Here is a 24008-nt window from a genome sequence, read left to right on the forward strand (position 1 = left end):
CCCCTTTTCTATTCCACTTTTAGAGTTTCCTTTCAGTTCATCGTGGAGAATAACTCCTGTCTGGATCATTTCTCTATTCCAACAGGTGACGGGACACTGACTGAGAACCATGAAAAGAGTCTTCAGCAGCAAGGACTGGAGCAAGTGTCTCCATGTGGACTAATATTGAGACGATCTGAAGGATATGTTTTCCAGATACGTGAGCAAGGAGAGAGCTGTGAGAGTCAGCATAGCCCAAAAGAGCAGCAGGGAAACTATCTAGGAGAGGGACAGGCTAACTCCGGTAGCAGGACCACAGGGGAGAAAAGAAACACAGAAACCATTCAACAGGAAATCCCCCATCAACAGTCACCCTGCACGTGTAGTGACTGTGAAATTCTTCCTGAACATCAAAGGGTCCATACGGGAGAGAAGCCCTTCAAGTGCTCTGACTCTGGGAAAAGCTTCAGTGAGCACTCACACTTTACAAACCATCAGAAAATACATACAAGAGACACACCCCATAACTGCTCTGACTGTGGGAAAAATTTTAGTACAAACTCACAATTTGTTATCCATAGGATGGCTCACACAGGAGAGAAGCCTTTCAATTGCTCTGTGTGTGGGAAAAGCTTCAGTCAGAAGTCAAACCTTGTTACCCATAGGAGGACCCACACAGGAGAGAAACCCTTCAATTGCTCTGACTGCGGGAAAAACTTCAGTAGTAGCTCATACCTTGTTACCCATAGAAGGAGCCACACCGGGGAGAAACCTTTCAATTGCTCTGACTGCGAGAAAAGCTTCACTCAGATTTCACACCTTGTTAGACATAGGATGACCCACACAGGAGAGAAACCTTTCTATTGCTCTGACTGTGGGAAAAGCTTCACTAGAGGCTCACACCTTGTTACCCATAGGAGGATCCACACAGGAGAGAAACCCTTCTATTGCTCTGACTGTGGGAAAAGCTTCACTAGAGGCTCATACCTTGTTACCCATAGGAGGATCCACACAGGAGAGAAACCTTTCAATTGCTCTGACTGCGGGAAAAGCTTCAGTCACCGCACAAGCCTTTTAAACCATAAGAGGACCCACACAGGAAAGAAACTTTTCAGTTGCTCTGACAGTGGAAAAAGCTTCAGTCAGTTTTCCTGCGTTACTAGTCATCAGAATACATACAAGAGAGTCGCCTTATAAAATCTCTGATTGCAGAAAAGGCTTCAAACACAGGTCAGACTTTGTTAAAGATTAGACAGTCCGCAGAGGGGAGAAAACCATTAAGTTATTTTTACTGTGGGGAAAGCTTCAGTCAGAGCTCAAATCATCTTAGCCTTTGTAGGACCCACAGAGGGGAGAAACGTGTAACCCGAGTTCCCTTTAAGCTGCCCAGCCAGGTGGCCTCCTGGGGTACTGACCTGTCCACTGCCACTCACCTTTCTGCTCTCTGGGGCTTCTCACCACCCGGTCCTGCTGGGGCAGCTCCTCAGTCTCCCCTGGCCAAGGCCCCGAGCTGAGATTCCCGCCCCCACCCCTGCCTCTGAGCAGCGGTACAGATGCTGAACCTCTTCAGGTCTGAGGAGAGAGCAGTTTAGGGCCCAGCTTCCTGGGATAGCACTCCCCAAATGGGATCAAACCCCAAAGAATGGGGTAATCCCCATTTAGCAAAGAAAGGGGAATGCTCCCATAGGTATTGCTCCCATAGGTAGTAATTGTTTACACTAGGCTTGATAATAAGTAAAAGTGGTTTTATTAAGTATAAGCTGTAGGATTTAAGTGGTGATAAGTGAGAACAGGCAGAGCAAAGCAGATTACAAACTCAAAGGTAACAAATGCATCTGACAAAGTGGGTCTTTGCCCACAAAAGCTTATGCTCCAACACTTCAGTTAGTCTATAAGGTGCCACCGGACTCCTCGCCGCTTTTGCAGATTCAGACTAACACAGCTACCCCTCTGATAACTTATCAGAATGTTCATTGTATTTTAACCATATGCTAGCCTTTGCCACAAGCTCTGTGTGGAGTTTAAGCAATGACAGTGGTCAGTATTTCTCAGCAGTAGGGCTGGAGCAAAGGAAGGTGTGGGGGGGGGACATGACAGCTGCCCTGACACTGTGACATCTCCCCCTGACCCCCAGAGATGCCCCTGTCTGCAGGTTTCTAGTCTCCCAGCCAAAGCCCTCCAGGCCAGGTACAGCTGAGCTGGGCCAGCTACAGCCTGGCCACTGGGCTGCTATCTCAGTGCAGACATACCCAGAGCGATTCCTTTTGAGTTGGTGTCTCAGGGAGTCTCTCCACTTTCCAGCCCCCCCATGTGTGAGTGCTGCTCTCTGGGGGCAGGGCCGACCTGAGCCATTCTTGCACCCTGAGCAGCGGGCGCGTGCTGCATGCACGCTTCCGCCCAAGGGTGGCAACCTATGGGGGGCACCTGATGCGGCGTCCCTTACTCCTTCAATCAGGTGCCTCCATAGGTTGGTGCTCATGCGTTAATCTGGCCCTGGCTGAGGGTGCAAGTGCCAGGCTGAGCGGGGTGGGGATGGGGGCAAGAGTTTGTATTTGTTTCTCCTTTGCAAATAAAGCAGATGGTTAGTTTCTCCCACTCCTGAGCGCCACTTGTGGCTTCTTGCACAAGAAAACATACACGCTGCCATGTGTGTGCTGTGCTTTTGTGCAAGAGTGCCCATGGCAGTGTAGGCGCTCTCTTGCGCAAGAAAGCTCTGATGGCCATTTTAGCCATAGGGCTTTCTTGCACAAGAAATCCCTGCTGAGCGTCCACACTGCCCTCTTGTGTAAGAGCTCCTGTGGAAGAGGGCTTACACCTGTTAAAAAGGAGCATTGCGCAAGAAGCCCTCTCTTACCACGCCGTATTGTAATTTTCCTTGAGCAAGAGCAGGTGGGCAGTGTGGACACTTTGCGGATTCTTTCCCAAGAACGGCTGTACTTGCTCAAGAAGCTGTGAGTGTAGACATAGCGCGGGTGTCCTTTGTTCTGCAGTAACTGGCTCCCACCATCCCATGGCTGCTGCCGGAGATTCCCAGCTGGGAACCCCTCTCCTGGAGGCTGGGGCTTGGGCCATTCTATGCAGGAAACCCAGGGCTGGATTAAGGCATGGGCTAGCCGGGCAGCTGCCCGGGGTGCCTGATATAAGGGGTGCTGTGTGCCCCTTACAGCTAATAACTGCCAGCAGGCACCACACGCCCCTATTGCGAGCTGCAGCAGGTCTCACTAGCCACCCTGCAGTGGTCACCTGAGGTTAACCCCCGCAGCGCTGGCCAGCAGCACCCTTCCCCCCGCGGCTGCGGGGCCCTGCATGGCCAGGCTCAGCCTGCTCCTGGCAGCACCAGGCTGAGCACTAGCAGCGGTGGCTGGGCAAGGCACGTGCCTCCTGCCGCTGCCAGCTCCACGTGCCTTCTCCCACATTACGGGGGCGGGGGGGGGGGGAGAGCTGAGCCATGCATGTGCCCTTCCCCAACCCAGGGTGCTGGAATGGCTCGGTCTGGCCCCGAGGAAACCCCCTCCAAGGGGGAAGCAGGGATGTTGCTGTGGTGTCCCTGAGAACAGTCAACCCACTCATCTGTTGACCCAGTGGATAGCAGCCTGTGGCTCATTTCCCCTTCCTCACCTGGGCGGGGACACGGCTGGGAGTGAGGGTCTCCTGTTTCTCAGGGGGCTCTGACCAGTGGGCTGAGACCGGGCTTGGCAGAAATCTTTCCCAGAGACACACAGGCTGGAGAGATGTTTGTGGGGAAGCATTTTGTAAATGTCGATGGAGGTAAACTATTCTTGCAAGTGGGGGGTTTGACGCTTTCAAGTACAAATTTCCTCTGTCCTATTGTTTCTACTCTGTGGTGTTATCCCATTTGTCTGCCATGCAAAAGGTCTGTGTCAAACCCAGGCGGAAAGAGCCCCCCTCTTTCTCCATTCAATTCCTTCTCTGATCCCTCAGGCCCACTCCTGTCTCTCTCACAGCCCCAGCTACTTTGCTTTCTGCTCTGGTGTGTACCCTTCCCTGGCGCTATAATACCATGGGAAGGGATCCTTTGCCAGCTTCTTAACTAGTAGCTCATTCAGGGCATGTTTACACAGCAGGGCAAAAGTCAAACTAAGATGCACAACTTCAGCTACTTATTTGTGTAGCTGAAGTCAAAATAGCTTAACTTTCTTTTGGTGCCATTGACAGGAAGAGACCTTTCTCTTTGACTTCCCTTACTCTTCATGAAATGGGGGTTACTGGAGTGAGAGTAGGAAGTCTGCCAACTTGTACTTAATTGGAAATAACAGCTTGCTGTATAGACAGGCACTTTCTTTCCAAATAATACTCCAGTGTAGATATGCTCTAATTGTCCCATCACAGAGCTGATGCTGAAGGACAGGAAACTACAGAGTGCTGAAGGGGACTAATCAGATACTGAGGGGTTTTTCCCCTCCTCTTTTTTGGTTGGGGGAAATTGCTTCTGCTCTCCTACAAGGCTGGAAATGTCAGTTCATGTCCTCCCTCCTGGGTTCTACTAGAGAAATCAGAGACTTTTCCTATTTGAGAGCTGGAGAAAGCTAAGACTGAATTGCCTTGTATGCAGACTCTATAACTGAAGGGAGGGCATTGTCTAGTATAGGGCTTGAACCTATGACTCTGAAATTAAGAGTCACATATTCTACCAACTGAGCTAGCCACTCTGTGCAGTGTCCCTATTGCAATATCCTGTCACAGGATAGAGGATCAGAGTGTTCTCAAATGCTTGATTCAAGGCTCTGTCCTGTCCCCAATGGGGCGCTCTGGTCTGTGTGGGTAGGCCTAGGCACACTGGCCTCTTTTACCACAAGAATGGCCCCATTTCAGTCTCAGGTAACAGGAGTAGAGTCCGTAGCAGCAAGGAAAGGTTCCCTGAGTGAAACGAGGCAGAAATGCCATGTCTCACGTCCTGCAGCAACCCTTTCTGCCCTGGCAGGCACTGCCCTTTCTTGCACTGGCCTGGGCCTGGCCTTCCTCTCCTCCCAGCACCACAGAAAGCCCCTTCGCATGAGCCTGGAAAAGCTAGAGGCCGAGGCCTGTTGCCCCCGAGAGGCTTGTGCCTTGGCCTCCTCTGCCCATGGCGACCAGGTCTCCCAGCTGCCCCCTGTGCGCTGCTGGCCAAAGGAGGCAGCAAGGCAGGAGTGGGAAGAAACAAGTCCTGCTGAGGCCAACAGCACAGGCTTAAGTATCCAGCCCCAGCACAAAATCTTCAGTCTGGCCTATGTTGCTAACTCCTGCTCCTGCACAAGCTCAGAAGGGAGGAGGAAGCCCTGTTGCCTCAGGCCGGAGGAGGTGACAGGAGGCCTCCTCTCACAGCCTTACACTTTGCTTCCATGTCGGCTAGGGTTGCCAGGTATCCAGTTCTGAACCGGACTGTCCAGTATTTGAGCTTTCGGTTCGGGAAACAAACTCAGAAAAAGTAATTGAGGAAATACAAATGTCGGGTATTTTCTAAATAAGCTGGAATGTAGATTGTGAGGTATTGTCAAGTGAGTCCAATATTTCTGTTGGACCATCTGGCAACCCTAATGCCAGCAATCGCAGGGGCCAGGGAGCTCCCTGATTGGCCGCAGCCTCAGCCACTTCCTGCTCCATGGCCCAGGCCCAGGCAGTCCAGGTGGGTCTCTGTGGGGCCCCGAGACATTTTGTTTGCTGTTGTCCAGGTGCAGGGGGCCCAGATTCTGCAACACTCACAGGCGGGGGCTGGTTTGATGCTATTTTAGCGGGTTTGAGGTTAGGTCAAGGTGGCTGGCGGTCGACATGGCGCACTGAGACCCAGGGGAAACAAGCAGCTGGAATCTCTTGCTGCCAGCATCTTGCCTCCTAGCTTCTGCCATGTCAGCAGCAGCCACAGCCCCTTTCATCCACTGGATCAGCACGGGAAGGGAGGCAGGAATGGGGCCAAGCCATTCCATTCACAGTGCACTACATCATACCCTGCACGTGCAGGCTGCCTGCACACAGTATCCCAGCCTGCACATGCTAGCCGCCAGCCGCTGAGCACAGGCAGTGGCTCCGGCAGCGCCGAGGGCTTCATGTGCGGTGGCAGCTCACATTTTCCTAAGTCCTTCTGGGACACTGACGAGGCCTCCCCTGGCCACCCATGGAACTGCTGATTCAGGAAAATCCTGATTGGGGAGGATTGTTGGGAAGAAGGAAACCACAAGCCTGGAGTAGGTGCAGAGGCTGCTGTGACTAGCACTGGCAAGGCAGGGCTGTGACTGCAATTGCTGGGACAGGAGAGCCAGCACCACATGCCCTTGTGATTCCCTGGGGGTATCAGCACCTGGAGAGCCTGAGGGTGCAACCTCTGCAGCTCCTGCAGCCATGGAGAGTGAGGTTCTGTAGGCATCAGGTGCTTCTCACTTATGGGTTCCTTCTTTCCAACACTTCTCCAATCAGCCTTTGGGGAGAGGCTCTAGCATGCACATCTCCCTGCTAGGGCTGTAGAGTTGCCTTTGAGGTTTGGCACAGTTGAGGGGAGGGAGAAGTGCAGCAAACATTGATCATCTAGCTTGTAAATTCCTTGGTCCTAGGGTTTGGGGTTGGAGTCCCCCGGAGGGGACCTGGCTTTCTTCAATTTGTTCCCTTCCTGAGGGCACAGAATTAAGGAGAGAGAATTTCTTAACCCCACAGCAATTGGAGTTGGCCAAGGAGTTAGTGTCAATATTTAAGTGGAGGCAAGGAAACCCTCAGGGGTGTTTCTGTGTGTTTGCAGACCGAAGTTCATTCAAGTGGTTTATTTTTTTCTGGACCTGCCCAGAGCACCCCCTAGAGACTCTGAAACAAAGAAGACATATGAGAAGAACCCAGCTTTCTTCCTTTTGCTGTGAAATGGATGGATCTAGCTCAGGTTTTACTCAAGGGATCCGTCTGTTTGTGAAGTACCTGTGACAGCACCACTGCTCCTCAGCCCCTCATCAGCAATGCCATGTACTTGGGGGAGCAGTTGCCCCGAGACTTGTAGAAGGGACAACCTGGACCAGCCACAGTTAGTCAGGCTCCCTTTGATAGCTCAGCTGGCAGAGCAGCAGACTGTAGTGTGTGCTTGACAAGTGGTTCTTAGGTCGCTGGTTCAACTTCAGTTTGAAGGAATGATTGTTCTCCCTCTGGCCTGGCCTTAACAGAAAGCAACCAAGGTGGTTGTCTTGGGTCCATGTCTTCAGAGCCCTCCCCTTCAATTGACAAAAAGATTGTAGGTACAAGCTGCCAATTAAATTTCTTGGGCATGCAGGTTCTGTCCACACACAAAAGTTCTTTAGGAACAATGGCTGCTATTCCACAACAACAATGCAAGAGTCTACACAGCAATTCTGTTATTTTGAAATAATTCTGAAATAACGGCTTATTCCGACTTCTGCAAACCTCATTCTACGAAGAATAACACCTATTCCAATTAGCTATTTTAAGAAAAGGCCTGTGTAGATTTGCCATGGCTGATAGTTTGAAATAGCCCCTCCCTGGGGCCATTCTAAGTTATTCTTCCTGGGGCTCTAAATCGAGGTAGCTCGTCTACACTGGGGAGCCTGCCTCGGATTATTCTGAGGTTTCCCTGCAGTGTAGACGTGCTAGTTCGAAATAAGCTATTTTGGAATAACTATTCAAGAACAGCTTATTCCAAAATAAATGTTCAGTGTAGTCGTAGCCAGAAAGATGAAGCAGCAGGAGGGAAGCCAGGAGTCCAGAAGGCCAGCCTGAAAACTCTATTATTCCATATGGCTACACACAGAGATTTGTAGCTCAAAGCTGGAGCTGCTGTGGAAGGAGGTGAAGCTACAGAAGCTGACGGGGGACAATCAGTGGGCGGAGGGTTATTTTTTCTCCTCTCTGGGCTGATGTGGTGAGAACTGAAGAGAAGAAAATCCTCTTCCCTTCTCAGAGGATAGAAAGTACAGCTTGTTCCCCTCTTTCTGGTTCTACTAAAGCTGGACCCCAGGACTAGACTTTTTCTTTCTAAAACCCTGGTGAAAGCTGAATGAATTGCTTGTAGACTTAGAATGTGAGTTAAAGAACAGCATTACCTAGCATGGGGCTTGAACCCATGACCCTGAGATTAAAAGTTTCATGCTCTGCCAACTGAGCTACCCAGGCTCTATGCTGCAGTATTTCCCCATCACAGGGCCATCTCTCAAATGACAGGTAAAGAGGCCCATTGCAGGATTTCTTTTAGCGCAGCAGCAAGGGGAGATGGAGGAAAATCAACCCCCTTTCCAAGCTTTGTTCTCACGGCATCAAGTGTGCTGCAGAGAAAGCCCTTGTGCGTTAAAGGGCATTGGGGAGCCCAGAGCAGAGGAATCCCCTCAACACACGCAGTCCCAGCCCCCAGCCTCCTCCACATCCCGAATCCTGTGCCCTGACTTCTCTACCTTCCACATCCTCACCCCTTTCTTGCACAAGAGAGCATCCACACTGCCATGAGATCTCTTGCACAAAAGCACAGCGCGCACGTGGAAGTATGGATGTTTTGTTGCGCACAACTTGTTGCACAAGAACCCTTGCGCAAGATGTTCTTGCGCAAGAAGCCGCGAGTGTAGACATAGCCAATGGCAGCACCTCCAGCCTCTGGGAGGTCTGTATCCTTTGCTGCAAGGGGACACAAAACCAGGTAAGGTTCCCCTCCGATGCCCAGATCCCCCAAGACTCGGCAGCCCCAGCTTGCTCCAACACCTTCCGTTCTCCCCACCCTCTCTCCTGGTCACACACGGCACCTCTTGGTGCGTCTCAAGTCAGGCCCTGCAAGGAGCCACCGGGGCAGGAGCCAGCCCTTGGAGCTCGGCTTGTACCGGAACCAGCAGTTTCCCACCATGTCTCGCTTGAGAAGAGGTGACTTTTTTCCCTTCTTCTCACCTCACGTCTCCCTTGTCTCCGTTCCCTTCAAAGGTCTCCTCCACGTCAGGACCTGCCTCCTCATGGCACTGCCCCTCTGCCGCTGGGCTGGGAGTGGGAGATCCCACAGTCTGCATTTGGGCTGAGAAGTCTCACTGGGACTCATCTGTTGATGGGTTAGTCAGCCCGATGACCAGCTGGATCCATTCCGTAGTGCTGCCCGAGAGGGAACGTTCCCAATCTCCATTGGTGTTTCCTGGGGCTTTGTGTAGGGGATTGGGCTTGGCCATCTTCTCTGCTGGAAATGCCTCTTCTTTGGAAAGCAGCTCCCAGGAGTTCATGGAACTTCTTCTCAGCTTGGGAAAGGGACAAGCAAGGGGCGATGGGACAGGGGGTTATGTGATGATGACAGGGGTGCAGAATCTGGGAATGGAGGGATCACTCAATAACTGTCTGTCCTGAGGATTCCCTCGGGACAATGAAATTGGCTGCTGTTGTGAGACAGGATCCTGGGCTAGTTGGACAACTGGCATGGCCCATTCTGGCTGCTTTGATGTTCTATTTGGCTGTTAGTGTCCCCTCTGGGCAAGGGAGAATGGACCCTCCCCCCCACCCCGCCATCCTGAAGTGGATAGGAAATGACGTGAAAGGCTAGTGTAGGTGAGCAAAGACCTTAGTTTTCTGTTTCCCTGATGGTCTAGTGGTTAGGGTTCAGCACTCTCACTGCTGTGGCCTGGGTTTGATTCTGAGTCGGGGAAACCAGCTGTAACTTTTGCAAAACACGTCCCTAGTCAATTTTCTTGCCACGTTACAGCAGCTGAGACCCAAGAGGTTAACTCAGGGCCCCTTTCCCACCTCTCCCTCACTGCTAAAAAATTGGTCTAATGGCACCAGCAGCCTTCCAGAACAACCCCCCCACCCCCAAGTACCAGCCCTTCCCTCCCCCTTGGCTGGGCACTGTGTGGACTCAGGCCTCCCTGGTGCCAACCTAAGGGCTCTGGAGAGGACAGGGCAGCTCCAGGGGCAGAGTCCTTTTTTCTGCAGTAGTTCAAAACCAGACCCTTGGTTTGAACTAAAGTTACTCCTCATTTTTTGCCCTCTGTGCCTCCCTCCCCTCCCCGAACACACCCAACACACTCCCTTCCCACTTTCTTCTCTCAGTTCTCCTGCTGGTAACACAAACAGGACTTTGCCCTGTTGAAAGAACAAACTCTGGCTGTGTCTACATTGGCACCCTTTTCTGTAAAAGGAATGCTAATGAGACACTTCGGAATTGAAAATGCCGCAGGGGATTTAAATATCCCCCGCGGCATTTGCATGAACATGGCTGCCGCTTTTTTCTGGCTCGGGGTTTTGCCGGAGAAAAGCGCCAGTCTAGACGGGATCTTGCGGAAAATAAACCCTTTTCCGGAAGATCCCTTATTCCTACTATCAAGTAGGAATAAGTAAGGGCTAAGGCTGGCACCTTCCTCTGATGGTCCCACTGCCTCATGTCAGCAGTGCTGAGGGGTGGCTCCAGGAGGAGAAGCTGGTTCAGGGGAACTTGAGCTGCTGGGCCACTGAAGCAGGCCACCAGCAGCAGCCCTCTGTGCAGGGGACATATGCTCCAGGCCTCCTGGTTATATTGAGTCTCCCCGTGTGGCTTGGGCTCCAGAGCCTGCCCCCCAGCTGGTGCCTTGAGGTAGCCACTGCAGCAGCAGGAATTTGGGCATCAGTTCCCCTGCTTTTGGGGACAGGAAGCCAGGCCAAGGCCCTTTTAGCCACTGGGGCTGTGCAGGCTGGAGCCACCCCCTACCCAATCTCTGCATTGCTACCTGCAAAGCACATATTTTTGCTTGTTTCTGCTTCCCTGTCCATAGCAAGCAACTAAAGGAAGGGAAGTCACCAAACCAAACACCCCTGTGGCCAGCACGGGCCTTGAACCCATGACCTCAGTGTTATTAGCACCACACTCTAACCAACTGAGCTTGCTGGCCTACAGAAATGCAATTCACCAGTGGCCCTTTCAAGAAAGGCACCTGAGACTGCTGCTGGGCCTTCTCTGCAGCTGCCAATGGCTCTTCTCTGATAGGGCCACTAGCGACTCATTCTCGTGTGCTGGCTAGTCCGGCTGGTTTGAGGGTTGGTCAAGGTGGCTGGTGGCTGGCAGACCCTTGACACCAACCACCCCTCACTCAACTGGGCCAAACTGGTGCCCCAGTTCATGCTCACTGGGACCTGTTTTACTTGGTTTCCTTCCACCCAGATCCCCCTTCTTCTCCTGGGCTGCGAGGAGCATCACAGGGATCGTTTCTCATATCCTAGCACAGGGCCATCTGTCCAGTGACAGGAGACGGGGCTGGTTTCAGGATTTCTTTTAGCGCAGCATCAAGCAAGAGGAGATGGAGGAAAATCAACCCCGTTTGCAAGCTTTGTGTGACAGGAGGGGTGTGAGCTGCGGAGCCTGCCCCCCAGAAGGTGCGTTTGATTGCACCCAGCGGCAGCAAGAATTCAGGCCCTCAGGCCAGTGCATTGGGGACAACGTGTGAGCCCTTCCATGAGCATTTTCTGCTCCCACTGAGGAAGGCAGCTGAACAGGACTGGCCTGCAGCCCACGTCCCTTTCAGCCCCAGGTGCAGGAGGTAACAGAGCGGGGAGGACAGTCCATGGCCAGAGCCTCCTACCAGCAGTCTGGCCCTGCGCAGAGTCTGTGCATGACGAAGTTCTCCCAGCAGGGCGATGGCCTGTTCTCTGCAAAGTGCTCAGCCTGTTTCATTCCTTTGCAGGAACGAGTGGGATCTATGCGCCCTCTTCCTCACTGACAGGAGTGTCTTCCTCCCTTGGTTTCACACAGGGTCTGTTCTCCTTCTAGGGAGGAATGCAAATCCAGATGAGTGAAATTGCAAATGAAACATGGATTTGAACTTCCTGAGCTTCATTTGCATAATTTCAAACACCAAATCCAAGTGAGACCCACTAAATCAAACGCAGAGGCCACTCCCACCAGCACTGCATTGAAGCCTTTGCATTTCCATTTGTGCCACATTCTGGGTCCTGCCCAGCTGCCTTCCCCAGTGGGAGGAGAAAATGCTCATGGAAGGGCTTTTTCCAGAGGAGCAGTGTAGTGTAGACATAGCCTGAGTGTTGCTCAGCACTAGTAGGAGACAGGGAGGGGCAAAACGGTCTAACGGCACCTGCAGCCTTTCAGAACAACCCCCAGCCCCAACCCCAAGGACCAGCCCTTCCCTCCACCCTCCCTGGGATCTGTTGGACAGGTCCTGACGCAGGCATGGGTGAGCCCGGTAGCTGCCCAGAATGCCAACCAATGTGGGATGCCTGATGGCAGATGCATCCCTTACAGCTGCCATCAGGTGTCGTGTGCCCAGCTCCCACAGCACCTTCTTACCCGCATCCCTGTGGTGCAGGCCAGCAATGCTCTCCCACCACAGACGCAGGCCCCACACGGGCCAGGCCTGCTGCTGGGAATTGTTTGGATTCAAGCCCACCCCAGTGTCAGCCTAAGGATTGCTGGTCTATAAAAGCTGCCTTGGAAGTGAGGAAGCAGTTAAAGTGACTCTGATGGGACTTGAAACCACAACCTTTGAATATCTAAATAGGCTTACCCCACCTCCCTGCAACTTAGAAGTCCAACATACTTTCCACTGCACCACAGAGCCTGAAGGATTGCTGAGCTTGATATCTCCACTTTGCTTTGTAGCATGTAAATTGCTGGGGGAAAAGAAATGGGAGGTAGGTCTGTCTCTTTTAGGAGAGCAGGTAGAAAGAGGGAGGGGGCCACTGAGCCCCCGCCAGAGAAAATAAGAGATAAGAACTGACCTGCACCTGGAGAATGTGATCCCACTGCATCTTGCAAGCTAAGCAAGTGCTCTACCTGCTGAACTAGCTCTCCTACCTGTGAGAAGTGTATCTGCCTCACCTACCTTGTTCCAGAGCTGCCCAAGGCTCCTTTCTGAAAGGGCCACTTGTGGGACTGACACACGTGTGCCGGCTAGCTCAGAGGTTTATGACGTGCTCATACCACACAGACGTGTCTTAAGAGCAAGCCCCTTGTTTCAAGCCATAACGGGCTCGCTATTCCGACGTCCCTGCAAACTTCATGGCACGAGGAGTGAGGGGCATTTCGGAATAGCAATTTATTTGGAAATAAGTGCTGTGTAGCCAGTGCTAAATTACAAAATAAACTATTTCAAAATTGACTCGAAATAAGCTACTTAATTACATCGCTTATTCTGAGCTATGGAACACACCCCTAGTGAGTTAGAGTCCAGCTCTGCCCCCAGCTCCCTGAGCACCCACCCACGTACTGACTCCCTCGCTGCCATGGGGCTGTTTGCATTGGCCTCTTCTTTCTGTAGCCAGGCTTCAGCCAGGACTGAGACCCAGGCAGGAGAATGTGATGCGGCTCCCTGCACCTGGGCCCTGTATTTCTCATCCCTTCAGAGACAGATGACTGTACATTATGAAATGTTGTTGTTGTTGCCTTGGAAACTCCCCACAGACCTTCCCCTGGGGGCCCTGGCAGCCGCTCACATTGCACAGCTTTCTTCAAGGTGAGGGTGCTGTGTAGATACAGCCAGCCTGTTGAGGACCAGCCTGCTGGGGGGAGGCTCTGGCCACTTCCTTTCCTTGTCTCTCTCAGACTGTGTCTACACTGCAGGGCTACTTCTACACTGCAGGCTTTTTGTGCAAGAGCAGCTGTTCTTGCCCAAAACCTTGCAGTGTTTACACTGCAGGCACATTTTTGCTCAAGTAAATTTATAGTTCAGCATCAGACAACAGGTCTTCTTGCGCAAGTTATTCCTCTCCCCATTGGGAATAAGCCCTCTTGCGCAATCACTCATCCACAAGGATTCAGTGTGAACAGGCAACAGGGGTCTCTTACTCAAGAAAGCCCTATGGCTAAAACGGCAATCAGAGCTTTCTTGGCAGGAGAGCGTCCACACTGCCATGGGCTCTCTTACAGAAAAGCACTTCTCTTGTGCAAAAGCATATGGCAGTGTGGACGCACTGTTACACAAGACCTTTTGCACAAGAATTCTTGCACAAAACAGTTCTTGAGCAAGAAGCCTGCAGGGTAGGTGTAGCCAGGGGGTGTCTGGGTTTGTTATGAGCACTGAGCTTTGTACAACAGCCCAGGGAACATTGTGAAAAGGCAAAACTTTCCCGTCCTGGGTGTCCCCGGCCAGCCAGCGAGTGGCACAAAGGTTCCTTGAAGCACTGACTTTAGCTGATTTGAAACAAACCCCTGCATCTGAGAGGTCATTAAGGCGATGGACTGTTCAAATCCCATTCTCACAATGTGCTTGCAGCCCTCTCTCTAGCCTCTCCCAGAGATTAAGTGCCAGCCCCTCCTGTAACCCTGCCTGCCCCAGCCCCTCCCACTGCAGCCTGGGGAAAGGGGAAATCTCCACAGAGACACTCCCAGATGGGACCCTCAATCCCTTCTGCCCTCAAGGGGAAACCTCACAAAGGAGACTCCAGGCAGCCAGGCCATGGGGGGGTCTCTGAGATTCCTGCAGCCTGTCCCACCTGGCTGTTGCCATGGTCCCTCTGTGAGGTCACTGCCTCCCAACCAATGAGCTGAGGTGCTGCACAAGGCCCTTGTGATGTCACTGCTGCCTCCCAGGGCTCATGTCCTGCCCCTTGGCATGTGTGAGCTGCTCCTCCCCCCCTCACTCAGGGCTGGTTCTGGGGCTCAAGCAGGGAACATCAGAGGATGCTCAGGGGGCCACATTGCTAGGCCAGGGGCCCTCCTGTGGGGCTGTGAGTGTTGCTGTCCCTGCTGTACAGACACGGCCATAGAGCCTCAGGAGGCTGCAGTGGTGGGAGACACTTCCCTGGTTTCGGGAGGGAGACGAGATGTCAAGGCCCATGACTCAGAGCCAGCTACCCATGCCCATGGAAAGCTGATATTCAGAGGGGTGTTGTGACGGGGCACTCGCGCCCCGCACCGAGAGTGCGCCGGGAGGCGCCGGGCGGTGGGACGGGGCACTCGCGCCCCGCACCGAGAGTGCGCCGGGAGGCGCCGGGCGGTGGGACGGGGCATTCGCGCCCCGCACCGAGAGTGCGCCGAGAGGCGCCGGGCGGTGGGATGGGGCACTCCCGCCCCGCGCGGAGGACGCGCCGGGAGGCGCCGGGCGGGTACATCGGGGGGCACACCGGCAGCCGGCACAGGGAGCGTCGGGGGGCAGCGTGCGCCGCCCAGCAGGGCCCAAGAAGAAGGGGCCGGGCAGGCGCCGAATGATGACGTCATAAGCGAGGGGCGGCCAGGAGGCGTCGCAGGGGAAGTGACGCAAGGGGGGAATGGAGCCGGCGGGGGATTTAAACCAAGGGCTGGCACGGTGGAGGGAAGCACGGTGGATGGAGCAAAGCGGGGAGAAACGGAGGGAGAGGTGAGACAGGAAGGGTCAAGGGAAGCGGGCCGGGAGGCCTGGTGGAGCAGGAAGCGGCCCAGGGCGGGGTCGTGGAGCCCGTGAGCGGGTGTGTTTTGGGGCGTTCCCCCATCCGCAAGGGAGGGACCACGGGTCCCTGCCTTTAGGGCCCTGGGCCGGGGTTCGGAGAGGGGGCGGGCCCGAACCCCCCTACTCCGCCAGCAGGCCGACCGGCTCGGGTGTAACGCGAGTGTGCGTGATAAAAGGGCCACCGGCCTTAAGTGTGACTTCTCAGGCTGAACTCTCTGTACCCCAATTAACTCAGAGTGGACTCTGGGGGTGAACCGGTTTACAGGTGTGATCAGCCCTTCCTGTGTATCTGGCTTCTTCAAAGGGGCTTAATCAGGATCTAAAAGTTGAAGAAGGGACATTTAGAAGGGTGAATTTCTTTCCCTGACAATGTTTTCTGTGTGCCCTGGTGGCCTAATGGACAAGGCATTGGCCTCCTAAGCCAGGATTGTGGGTTCACCTGGGTGACAGTTTCCTGTCACTGACAAGGAGTTTACTCTTCTCTCAGCAAGGATGCTCCACAGTGGCTGTCTCCCTCTCAGCAGAAGCTGTTCAGACCCCTCACTAGCAAATGCTGGTGTTAGGTGCAGCGCTGAGTGCTTAAAGCCCTGGTATTCGAAGTAAGAATGAAGGGGCATGTTTTGCTCTGGAAGGCCCAGGAGTGACATCCAGAGGGAGGTGGCTGTAGCAGAGCAGGGTCTGTCTGGAGACAAAGCGGAGCCTGGGGATGAGAAGGCCCATGAGAGACAGACTCCAGAGCTGTGGGGGACTCTGCACTCAGAGAACATAACATAAGAGCGGCAGTACTGGGGTCAGATCAAAGGTCCATCTAGCCCAGTAGCCTGTCTGCCTACAGTGGCCAGCACCAGGTGCCCCGGAGGGGGGGGGGGTGGGCCGAAGACAATGGTCAAGCGATTTGTCTCCTGCCATCCGTCTCCAGCCTCTGACAAACAGAGGCCAGGGACACCATTCCTACCCCCTGGCTACTAGCCTTTTATGGACCTAACCTCCATGAAATTATCTAACATATGGCCCAATGGCTGATGGCCTTGCAGAGAAAGGCCACTTCCCCCCTCCTGCATCCTAGACCAAGTCAGACCCAAAGTCAATGGCAGGGGTATGTGAGGGCAGGTCCTGCTCTGGGGAAGCACCGCAGCACTGTGCATGCTGTGAGAAACTGGACTGAATCCCAGGGCGTGGGGAGCCCCCTGTCTCCAGGGAGAGTTGTGGAGTCTGGGATGGAGACACCTGGGCAGCAGTGGCTGCAGCTTCAGGATGACAATGCTGCTGACCTGCAGCACCAGGGGATGCAGGAGGACTCCCAAACGTTTTCAGGCAGTGGGGAGGGAACATCAGGTGAGTGCTGGGAGGTTGCAACACCCAGGACATGTCTATAATTGCACCCTCTTTTAGGAGAGGGATGTAAATGGAGACATTTGAAATTGTAAATGAAACCAGGATTTAAATATCCTGCGCTACATTTGCATAATCACATCTGGGCGCTGTTTCAAAATACTTTACATTGAAATAAAAAACATAGTTTAGGTGCAGTTATTTGGGGAGAAAACCCTTCTTCCGAAATAACCCTTAAACACTCCCCTCTGGTCTGTACCTAACGGCAGCATCAGCGTTTGCTAGTCGGGGCTCTGGACAGCACCTGCACAGAGGGAGATGGCAACTGCGGGACACCCTGACCAACTGTCCCAATGTCTCACAGCAGAAAAGAAAACAAAAGAGGCCAATGCAAACATCCCCAGGGCAGCCAGGGAGTCAGCACGTCGGTGGGAGGGGCAGGGAGCTGGGGGCAGAGCTGGGCTCTAACTCCCTGGATGATCTTGGACTGTTCAGTGAACCTCTCCCCGTCTCCATGACCCTGTCTGTACAGCAGGGACAGCAACACTCACAGCCCCACAGGAGAGGGTTGGTTTGGTGCTTAACCCCACGGCCCAGCAAGGAGCCCCAAACTCCCCCAGTGTGCTGGGAGCCAGGTTTGCTGTGTGAATTCTGTGGGGCAGGCCTGGGCACTGGGATTAGTTACCAGTTTCCCTGGCCCTGGGGCACTGTTGAGCTCACAGCTGTGGTGGCTGAGTGGTTAAGGAGTTGGACTAGAAATCCAATAGGGTTTCCCTGCGCAGGTTCAAATCCTGCTCACAGCGAGGCCTGTGTTTTGGCCACGCCCTAACCAGGGCAACAAGCTGCACAACCCCTGGGCCACTCTCCCTGTCCCCAGTCAATCCCTTTCTGCACCTTCCGAGAGAGGCACAGAGCATGGTGCCTCCTTATGGGTCCCTGGACTCTAGGGAAACGCTCAGCTCCTGCAGCCTCTGCCCCTTGCCCAGCACCCCATGGCTCAGCCCTACCCTTGGGGGCTGCCCTGCTCCAGTGTGTGATAGGAGTTGAGTGAGAGGATGGAGCTTCTGCGCCTGCCCCCAAAGGTCCATCCATAAAATGTTGGGGATATGATGTGGGTCACTCCTCCCGAGGCACACAGCCCCCCACCCCCCACCCCGCCCTGTGTTGGGAGCAAAGGGTCTAAAGAAGTATTGCGGGGGGGGGGGTCTTGTTTCCTGCTCTTGCTCTGCCTCTTACCCCAAGGCCTTGGCCAAAGAATTAGTAACAGAATATTTGTCCAAATTTATGTACAGAAAAAAACTGACAAGCATGTTTCTGTGGGGTAGTGGTTATTGTGTTTGCTTAATGTGCAGAAGGCTCCTGCTTCAAAGCCAAGCAGAAACTGGGAAAAGGGGTTCTGCTCTTATTTGTGGCTCCCCAGGTAAACACAGCTCTTGCTGCTTGGGATAAGCCCAACTCCAGGCTGAGTAAACCAAGGAACAGCAGGAGCCCTGTCCCAGGAGGGGAGGGTCCAGTGTGTGTGAGGTTGTTGCCCAGACAGACAGCCCCAGGCTGGGAGGACAGAGCTGCCTGAAATCTCGGCTACACCTAGATTGGCATGATTTTCCGGAAATGCTTTTAATGGAAAAGTTTTTCGTTAAAAGCATTTTTGGAAAAGCGCGTCTAGATTGGCACGGACGCTTTTCCGCAAAAGCACTTTTTGCGGAAAAGCGTCCATAGCCAATCTAGACGCGCTTTTGCGCCAAAAAGCCCCGCTCGTTATTTTCTCAATCGGGGCTTTTTTGCGGAAAACAAATCTCAGCTGTCTACACTGGCCCTTTTGCGCAAAAGGGACTTTTTCCTGAACAGGAGCAGCATAGTATTTCCGCAAGAAGCACTGATTTCTTACAGTAGGAACTCAGTGCTTTTGGGGGAAATTCAAGTGGCCAGTTAGACCAGTTAGACTGCTGGCAAGTTTTTCTGAAAAAGCGGCTGATTTTTTGGAAAAACTGGCCCATCTAGACACAGTCCTCCTCAGGCAGGCACACAGGTGTTAACAACATGCTCATGCAGTGCCATGTTCCAGCCAAGCAGGAGTGTTTCTTGTGGTGTCACCTGATTCCCCCAAACTGTAGCCTTTGTACCTGCCCCCTGACAGGGCACAGCTCCAGGCTGCAGCTCAGATTTTCTCCTGCAGGGCACCTGCCTGACAGCTCTAGCACTCCTCACACCCAGGGGGGTACATTGGTGCTAACAACCTGCTCATGTGGTGCCATCTCCCAGCAAGGCCAACAGGGAGTGTTTCTTAGGGTACCACCTGATTTCCTGCAAGTGTAGCCCTTGTACCTTCCCCCTGGCAGGATAGATACCCAAGCTGTAGCTCAACTTTCCTCCTATAGGGTAGCTTGTGATGACAGCTCTAAGCAAACCCACCAACCCGAAGTTATTAACCCGTATTAGCACATGCCAAAGCCTGGGATTGAACGAGGGACCTTCAGTTTCTCAGTCTAACACTCTTCCAACTGAGCTACTTCAGCTGTTACAAAAAGCCTGTCTGGCCTGTAATTCTCTGTCTGGGATGTTTGGCAGCCGGGCCGCATGTCGTCATGCCCTGCCCAGGAAGGCGAGACTGGCCTTTCCACAGCGCCCCTCCCCCACAGCCAGAGCCAAGGTTCCCTCTAAGCCAGGTCTGGGCAATACAGGCTAGCGGGCTGGATCCAGCCCATTAAGACACTCCCTGCTTGCCCCACCCCCACACACTGCTGAGAACAGGGACTGCTGGGCCGTTGGTGTCCCTGCTCCCAGCACAATCCAATTGGTTGGCTTCTGGCCACATGAAGCACCGTCCCCCCGCCACTCAGGGTCTTATTCATCAACCCAAATGCCCCTGCAGCCTGTGTGGGGGCAGGGCAGACAGGCTGCCTGAGAAATGTGCTGGGCTGCTGGCCAGGAGTGAGCCAGGTAAATCTCCCAGTCAGAGCCTGACTCTGGAACCCCAGCCCCTCCCTTCCCTAAACCCATTGGTACCCCACGTAAACCAAACCCTCTGCCCCCCCCGAACCCTCACCCCTCCCAGATCCTGCACCCCAAACCTCTGCCCCCGGTCACAACCCAACCCTCTGCAACCGTCCCTGCACGCCAGTCCTCTGCCCCAAGCTCCTGTCTGCACCAACCTGCATCCCAGACCCCTACCTCCTCCGTTAATAGCATGGAAACCTGCAGCGTTCCTGCACAGGGAGCGGTTCCCAGTTCTTCCCCACCCCTGCTCTAACCTGTGCAGCAGCCCAGCCCCACAACTGCTTAATGAGCCCTGCCCATCTAGGGGCTCAGGACTCTGCCCACGGAGCTGCCATGTCCTCTCCAGAGCCCTTACACAGGCACCGGGGAGGCCTGAGTCCAGGCAGTGCCCAGAGGAGCCCAGCAGAGGCAGGGGGAAGGTCTGGTACTTAGGGTGGGGCCGGGGGCTGTTCTGAAAGGCTCAGTGTCAGTCTGAGCATCCGTCCTGCTCTGGGACATGTCTCTGTGGCAGGAACCTGCCCAGGCGGCTCTCGCAGTGAGGCCCCTCCCTGGCAGCACCGAGCAGTGAGAGCTGAGTGAAGGCTCCATGACTGTGTCAGAGGGAGGCTCCAAGGGGCCCAGGCCTGGTGGGTCATTTCCCCATGTTACTGAGTGGGGCCTGGGGCCAGTTCTGGGTTGTCTCCTTCAACAACCAAACTGAACCAATGGATCTTGTGCCGACCTGACACTGCGCTGGGCTAGTGCTGTGTGTGCCATAGAGCTTCCTGTAGCGCTGCCCATGCAGGAGAGGGGAGGAGCAGTTTGAGTCACCCAGCTCAGCCCCTTCTGAAAATGGCAGGTACTGTCTTAGCAGTGAGGGAGAGGTGGGAAAGGTGCCATGAGTTAACCTCCTGGGTCACAGCTGCTGTAACATGTGGTGAGAAAAATGACTAGGGAGCAGTTATGTGAAAGTTGAGGACAGTTTCCCTGACTGGGAATTGAACTCAGGCCACAGCAGTGAGAGTGCTGGAGCCTAAGCACTAGACCACCAGGAACAAGCCACTTTGCTCACCTACACTAGTCATTCACAGGCCATTTTCTGTCCACTTCAGGATTGGAACAGCCAAAAAGAAAATCAAAGCAGCCAGACTGGGCCATGCCAGTTGTCCAACTAGCCCAGGATCCTGTCTCATGACAGCAGCCAATTGCATAGTCCCAAGGGAATCCTCAGGACAGATGGTTATTAAGTGATCCCTCCATTCCCAGCTTCTGGAATACACCAGCTAGGGACACCTGCCCTGTCCATCCTGGTTAAATGCCATAGATTGACCTTTCCTGAATTAAATTATCCAGTTCTGTTTTGGACCTTGTAGATTTCACCTTTGCAACATCTTCTGGCAAGGAGTTCCACTGGGCACAAAAATGCTTCCTTTTTAATTTGGTTACTTACCAGTTTCATTCTGTCACCCTGGTTCTAAGTAGGTGAAAAATAATTTCTTATTTGCTTTCTGCACCCCTGTCATCATTACATAAACCCCTGTCCCATCGCCCCTTGCTTGTCCGATTCCCAAGCTGTAAAGAAGAAGTTCCATGAACTCATGGGAGCTGCTTTCCAAAGAAGAGGCATTTCCAGCAGAGAAGATGCCAACCCCAATCCCCCTACACAGAGCCCCAGGAAATACCAATGGAGATTGGGAAAGCTCCCTTTCGGGCAGCACTACACAATGGATCCATCTAGCCATCGGGCTGACTAACCCATCAACAGATGAGTCCCAGAGAGACTTCTCAGCCCAAGTGCAGAGACTGTGGAGTCTCCCACTCCCAGCCCAGTGGCAGAGGGGCAGCGCCCTGAGGAGGTGGGTCCTGAGGCAGAGGAGACCTTTGAAGGGAACAGAGACAAGGGAGACATGAGGTAGAAGAAGGGGGAAAAGTCACCTCTTCTCAAGCGAGATGTGGTGGGAAACTGCTGGTTCCTGTGCAAGCCGAGCTCCGAGGGCTGGTTCCTGCCCCTGGGTCTCCTTGCAGGGCCTGGCTTGAGAAGCACCAAGAAGTGCCGTGTGTGGCCAGGAGAGAGGGTGGGGAGAACGGAAGGTGTTGGAGCAATCTGGGGCTGCCGGGTCTTGGGGGATCTGGGAATCGGGGGGAACCTTACCTGGGGCTGGAGGTGCTGTCATTGGCCTTGGACTATGTGGCTGCAATGCCCTGGTCCCTGCCAAGGCACCACTGAGGAGCCTCAACCCCAGCGCTGCCTCCTCCCATCTCAGCCTAACCTGCCTAGGGTTATGTCTACACTCGCGGCTTCTTGCACAAATAATATGCAAATGAGGCTAGGCGTGGAATATTGCCGAGCCTCATTTGCATACCTAATGAGCCACCATTTTTTTCAGAAGAGGCTCTTGTGCCAGAAGGAGCGTCTACACTGCCCCTTCTTGCGCAGGAAATACCTCTTGCACAATGCCGTTCTTCCTGAAAAGTAATAGGTGTAACGGCAATATGCAAGAGGGTTTTTCTTGCACCAGAAGGGACAGTGTAGACAGCTCCTTCTTGTGCAAGAGCCTCTTCCACAAAAATGGTGGCTCATTAGGTATGCAAATGAGGCTCAGCGATCTTCCATGCTTAGCCTCATTTGCATATTACGCAAGAAGCCGTGAGTGTAGACATAGCCTAGCTGTCTGCCCCGTTCTCCTGATGATCAGCATACACATACCACCCTGCACTAGGGGGCAAGCCCTGGGACTGTCTTGTGGGTACCAAAGGGAGCCGCAATAGGAGAAGATTTTTTGTTTCTGCCTGGCTTTGAGTCAGTGACTTTCTGCCCATTAAGCAAACATGAAAGCCACGACACCACAGAAACAGCCATAAGTGCATCTTCTTCGGTACTTTAATGTAGATAAATATTCTGTTACTAAAGGTCTGTCTGCACTTGATTACGCCTTCGAGAGAGGAATGCAAATGTAGACATCCAAAGTTGCAAATGAAGTGGAGATTTAAATATCCCGTGTTTCATTTGCATAATCGTGGACTGGCGCTATTGCGAAATAGCACTATTGCGAGAGAAAAAACGTGGATATTTCGAAGGAAAATCCTTCCCTCAAAACAACCCTTACTCCTCAAAACATGAGGTTTCTAAGGAGTAAAGAGTCTGAAGAGTTCAGGTGCCTTCGATGGAACGTTTGGAGCCCTGTGCCGGGACCGTTCACAGCCGCTCTGCGCACAGGCCCCAGCGCCTGGAGGGACACACCCAGTGAGATTCAGGGCTTTACCCTCCACCCTGCTAGATTTATTCCCCTCGCTCTGCGGGAGGGAAAGGCTAGAGCAGGGGTCTGGGGGGTGCCTGGCTCCAGGGGAGGGTTAGAGCCAGGAACCGGGTATTCAAACTTCTGACGTCTTTCCTTCCCTGTGGGTGGGCAGTGGGTGCATTGGTCAGATTTGGGGCTTCAAGTGTCTCTGCTCTGTGAGGACTGTGGGAGCTGGTGTTTGGTGGGGTGGGCAGGGAAAGGAAGGGATTCTGGGAAGCAGGATTCCTGGGTTTCTTTTCTAGCCAGGCCACCTCTTCCCCCCGTGCCTTTAACTCCACATTGTTTACTTGTATTTCAGTTAATTTCCTATGGGCAGTTTTGTTTGATTTGTTAACATTGTGAAGCCAATTTCTGCTGAGACATGTTTTAGTAGTTAAATTCCTGGACTGCCATTGCTCATTAAAAGTGCTGTCATATGGTTGGAAATGGGGAAAATATTGCATTTTATTAACATCAGCAGAACTGACTTACATAGGGCGTGTGTGTTGTGTAGTCTTGCCTTAATCTTTGTATTCACACCCATCAGTGTGAAAGAAGATATTTGCATATATATTTGCATATACAGACAACTGTGGATAATTCCCTGTAATATTATCACTCTCATATAACTTTGTATTAAGATCGTCTCCTTTTAGATATATCTCTAAGTGTTCTTCTAGAATCTCGGTAACATTTCTCCTATAACTTTGTATTAAGAGAAACTTTCCTTTTTAAGAAAAAAATGTCTTTTGAGCTCTCCCCTTTCCTTGATTGCCCTGTTGAAATGAATGAGGTGTGAATGGAGAATGAAAGGGGAGCACCTCCAGCAGCAGTTGCCAGGGTGGAGAGGGTCTGGGAGCCAGATCCAAGACAATACCTGTAAAGTGAACTCATTAAGAAGACTGGACAGACAGACTCCTTGGGAGTCAAGCAGCAAGTGCCTGTCCTTGGAAGAACTCTCTCTGACGCAGCATTAGGAAAGGCGAAGTGATGACTAATTGGCTGCATGGGAGGGATAAATAGGAAGTGTCTTGCAGAGCAACCCTGGGTTTTCGCCTTGTCAACATGGGAATATCGATCCGGATCAGCAGAATCCCGGCAGCACTTTTCCAATGGAGCTAATTCTACCCCACCTGCAACCTCTCTCCAG

The 24008-nt window shown here is 53.1% G+C and overlaps 1 protein-coding gene and 2 non-coding genes across 8 annotated transcripts in view; 2 read left to right on the forward strand and 1 right to left on the reverse strand.

Annotated features, from left to right (window-relative positions):
* The window catches only part of LOC142821493 (uncharacterized), a 34915-nt gene extending 11304 nt beyond the window's left edge, over window positions 1-23611 (forward strand). For 5 of the 6 annotated variants that reach the window (XM_089770982.1, XM_089770984.1, XM_089770983.1 and 2 more), the window contains 2 exons: window positions 86-14732; window positions 15538-23611. In XM_089770982.1, the coding sequence (XP_089627108.1) occupies window positions 86-1176 (1091 nt within the window). In that variant the 3' untranslated portion in view covers window positions 1177-14732; window positions 15538-23611. Of the gene's footprint in view, window positions 1-85 lie in introns of all 6 variants that reach the window. The other variant, XM_075912556.2, reaches the window with a different exon arrangement.
* On the forward strand, window positions 17326-17407 carry TRNAS-AGA (transfer RNA serine (anticodon AGA)). The gene has a single exon. It is a non-coding gene; the product is annotated as a tRNA-Ser (tRNA).
* On the reverse strand, window positions 19048-19120 carry TRNAL-GAG (transfer RNA leucine (anticodon GAG)). Its single transcript has one exon. It is a non-coding gene; the product is annotated as a tRNA-Leu (tRNA).
* Window positions 23612-24008: the final 397 nt, after the last annotated feature.

This window comes from Pelodiscus sinensis, chromosome 19 (genome assembly GCF_052426305.1).
Source record: "Pelodiscus sinensis isolate ZL-2025 chromosome 19, ASM5242630v1, whole genome shotgun sequence".
Lineage (NCBI taxonomy): Eukaryota > Metazoa > Chordata > Testudines > Trionychidae > Pelodiscus > Pelodiscus sinensis.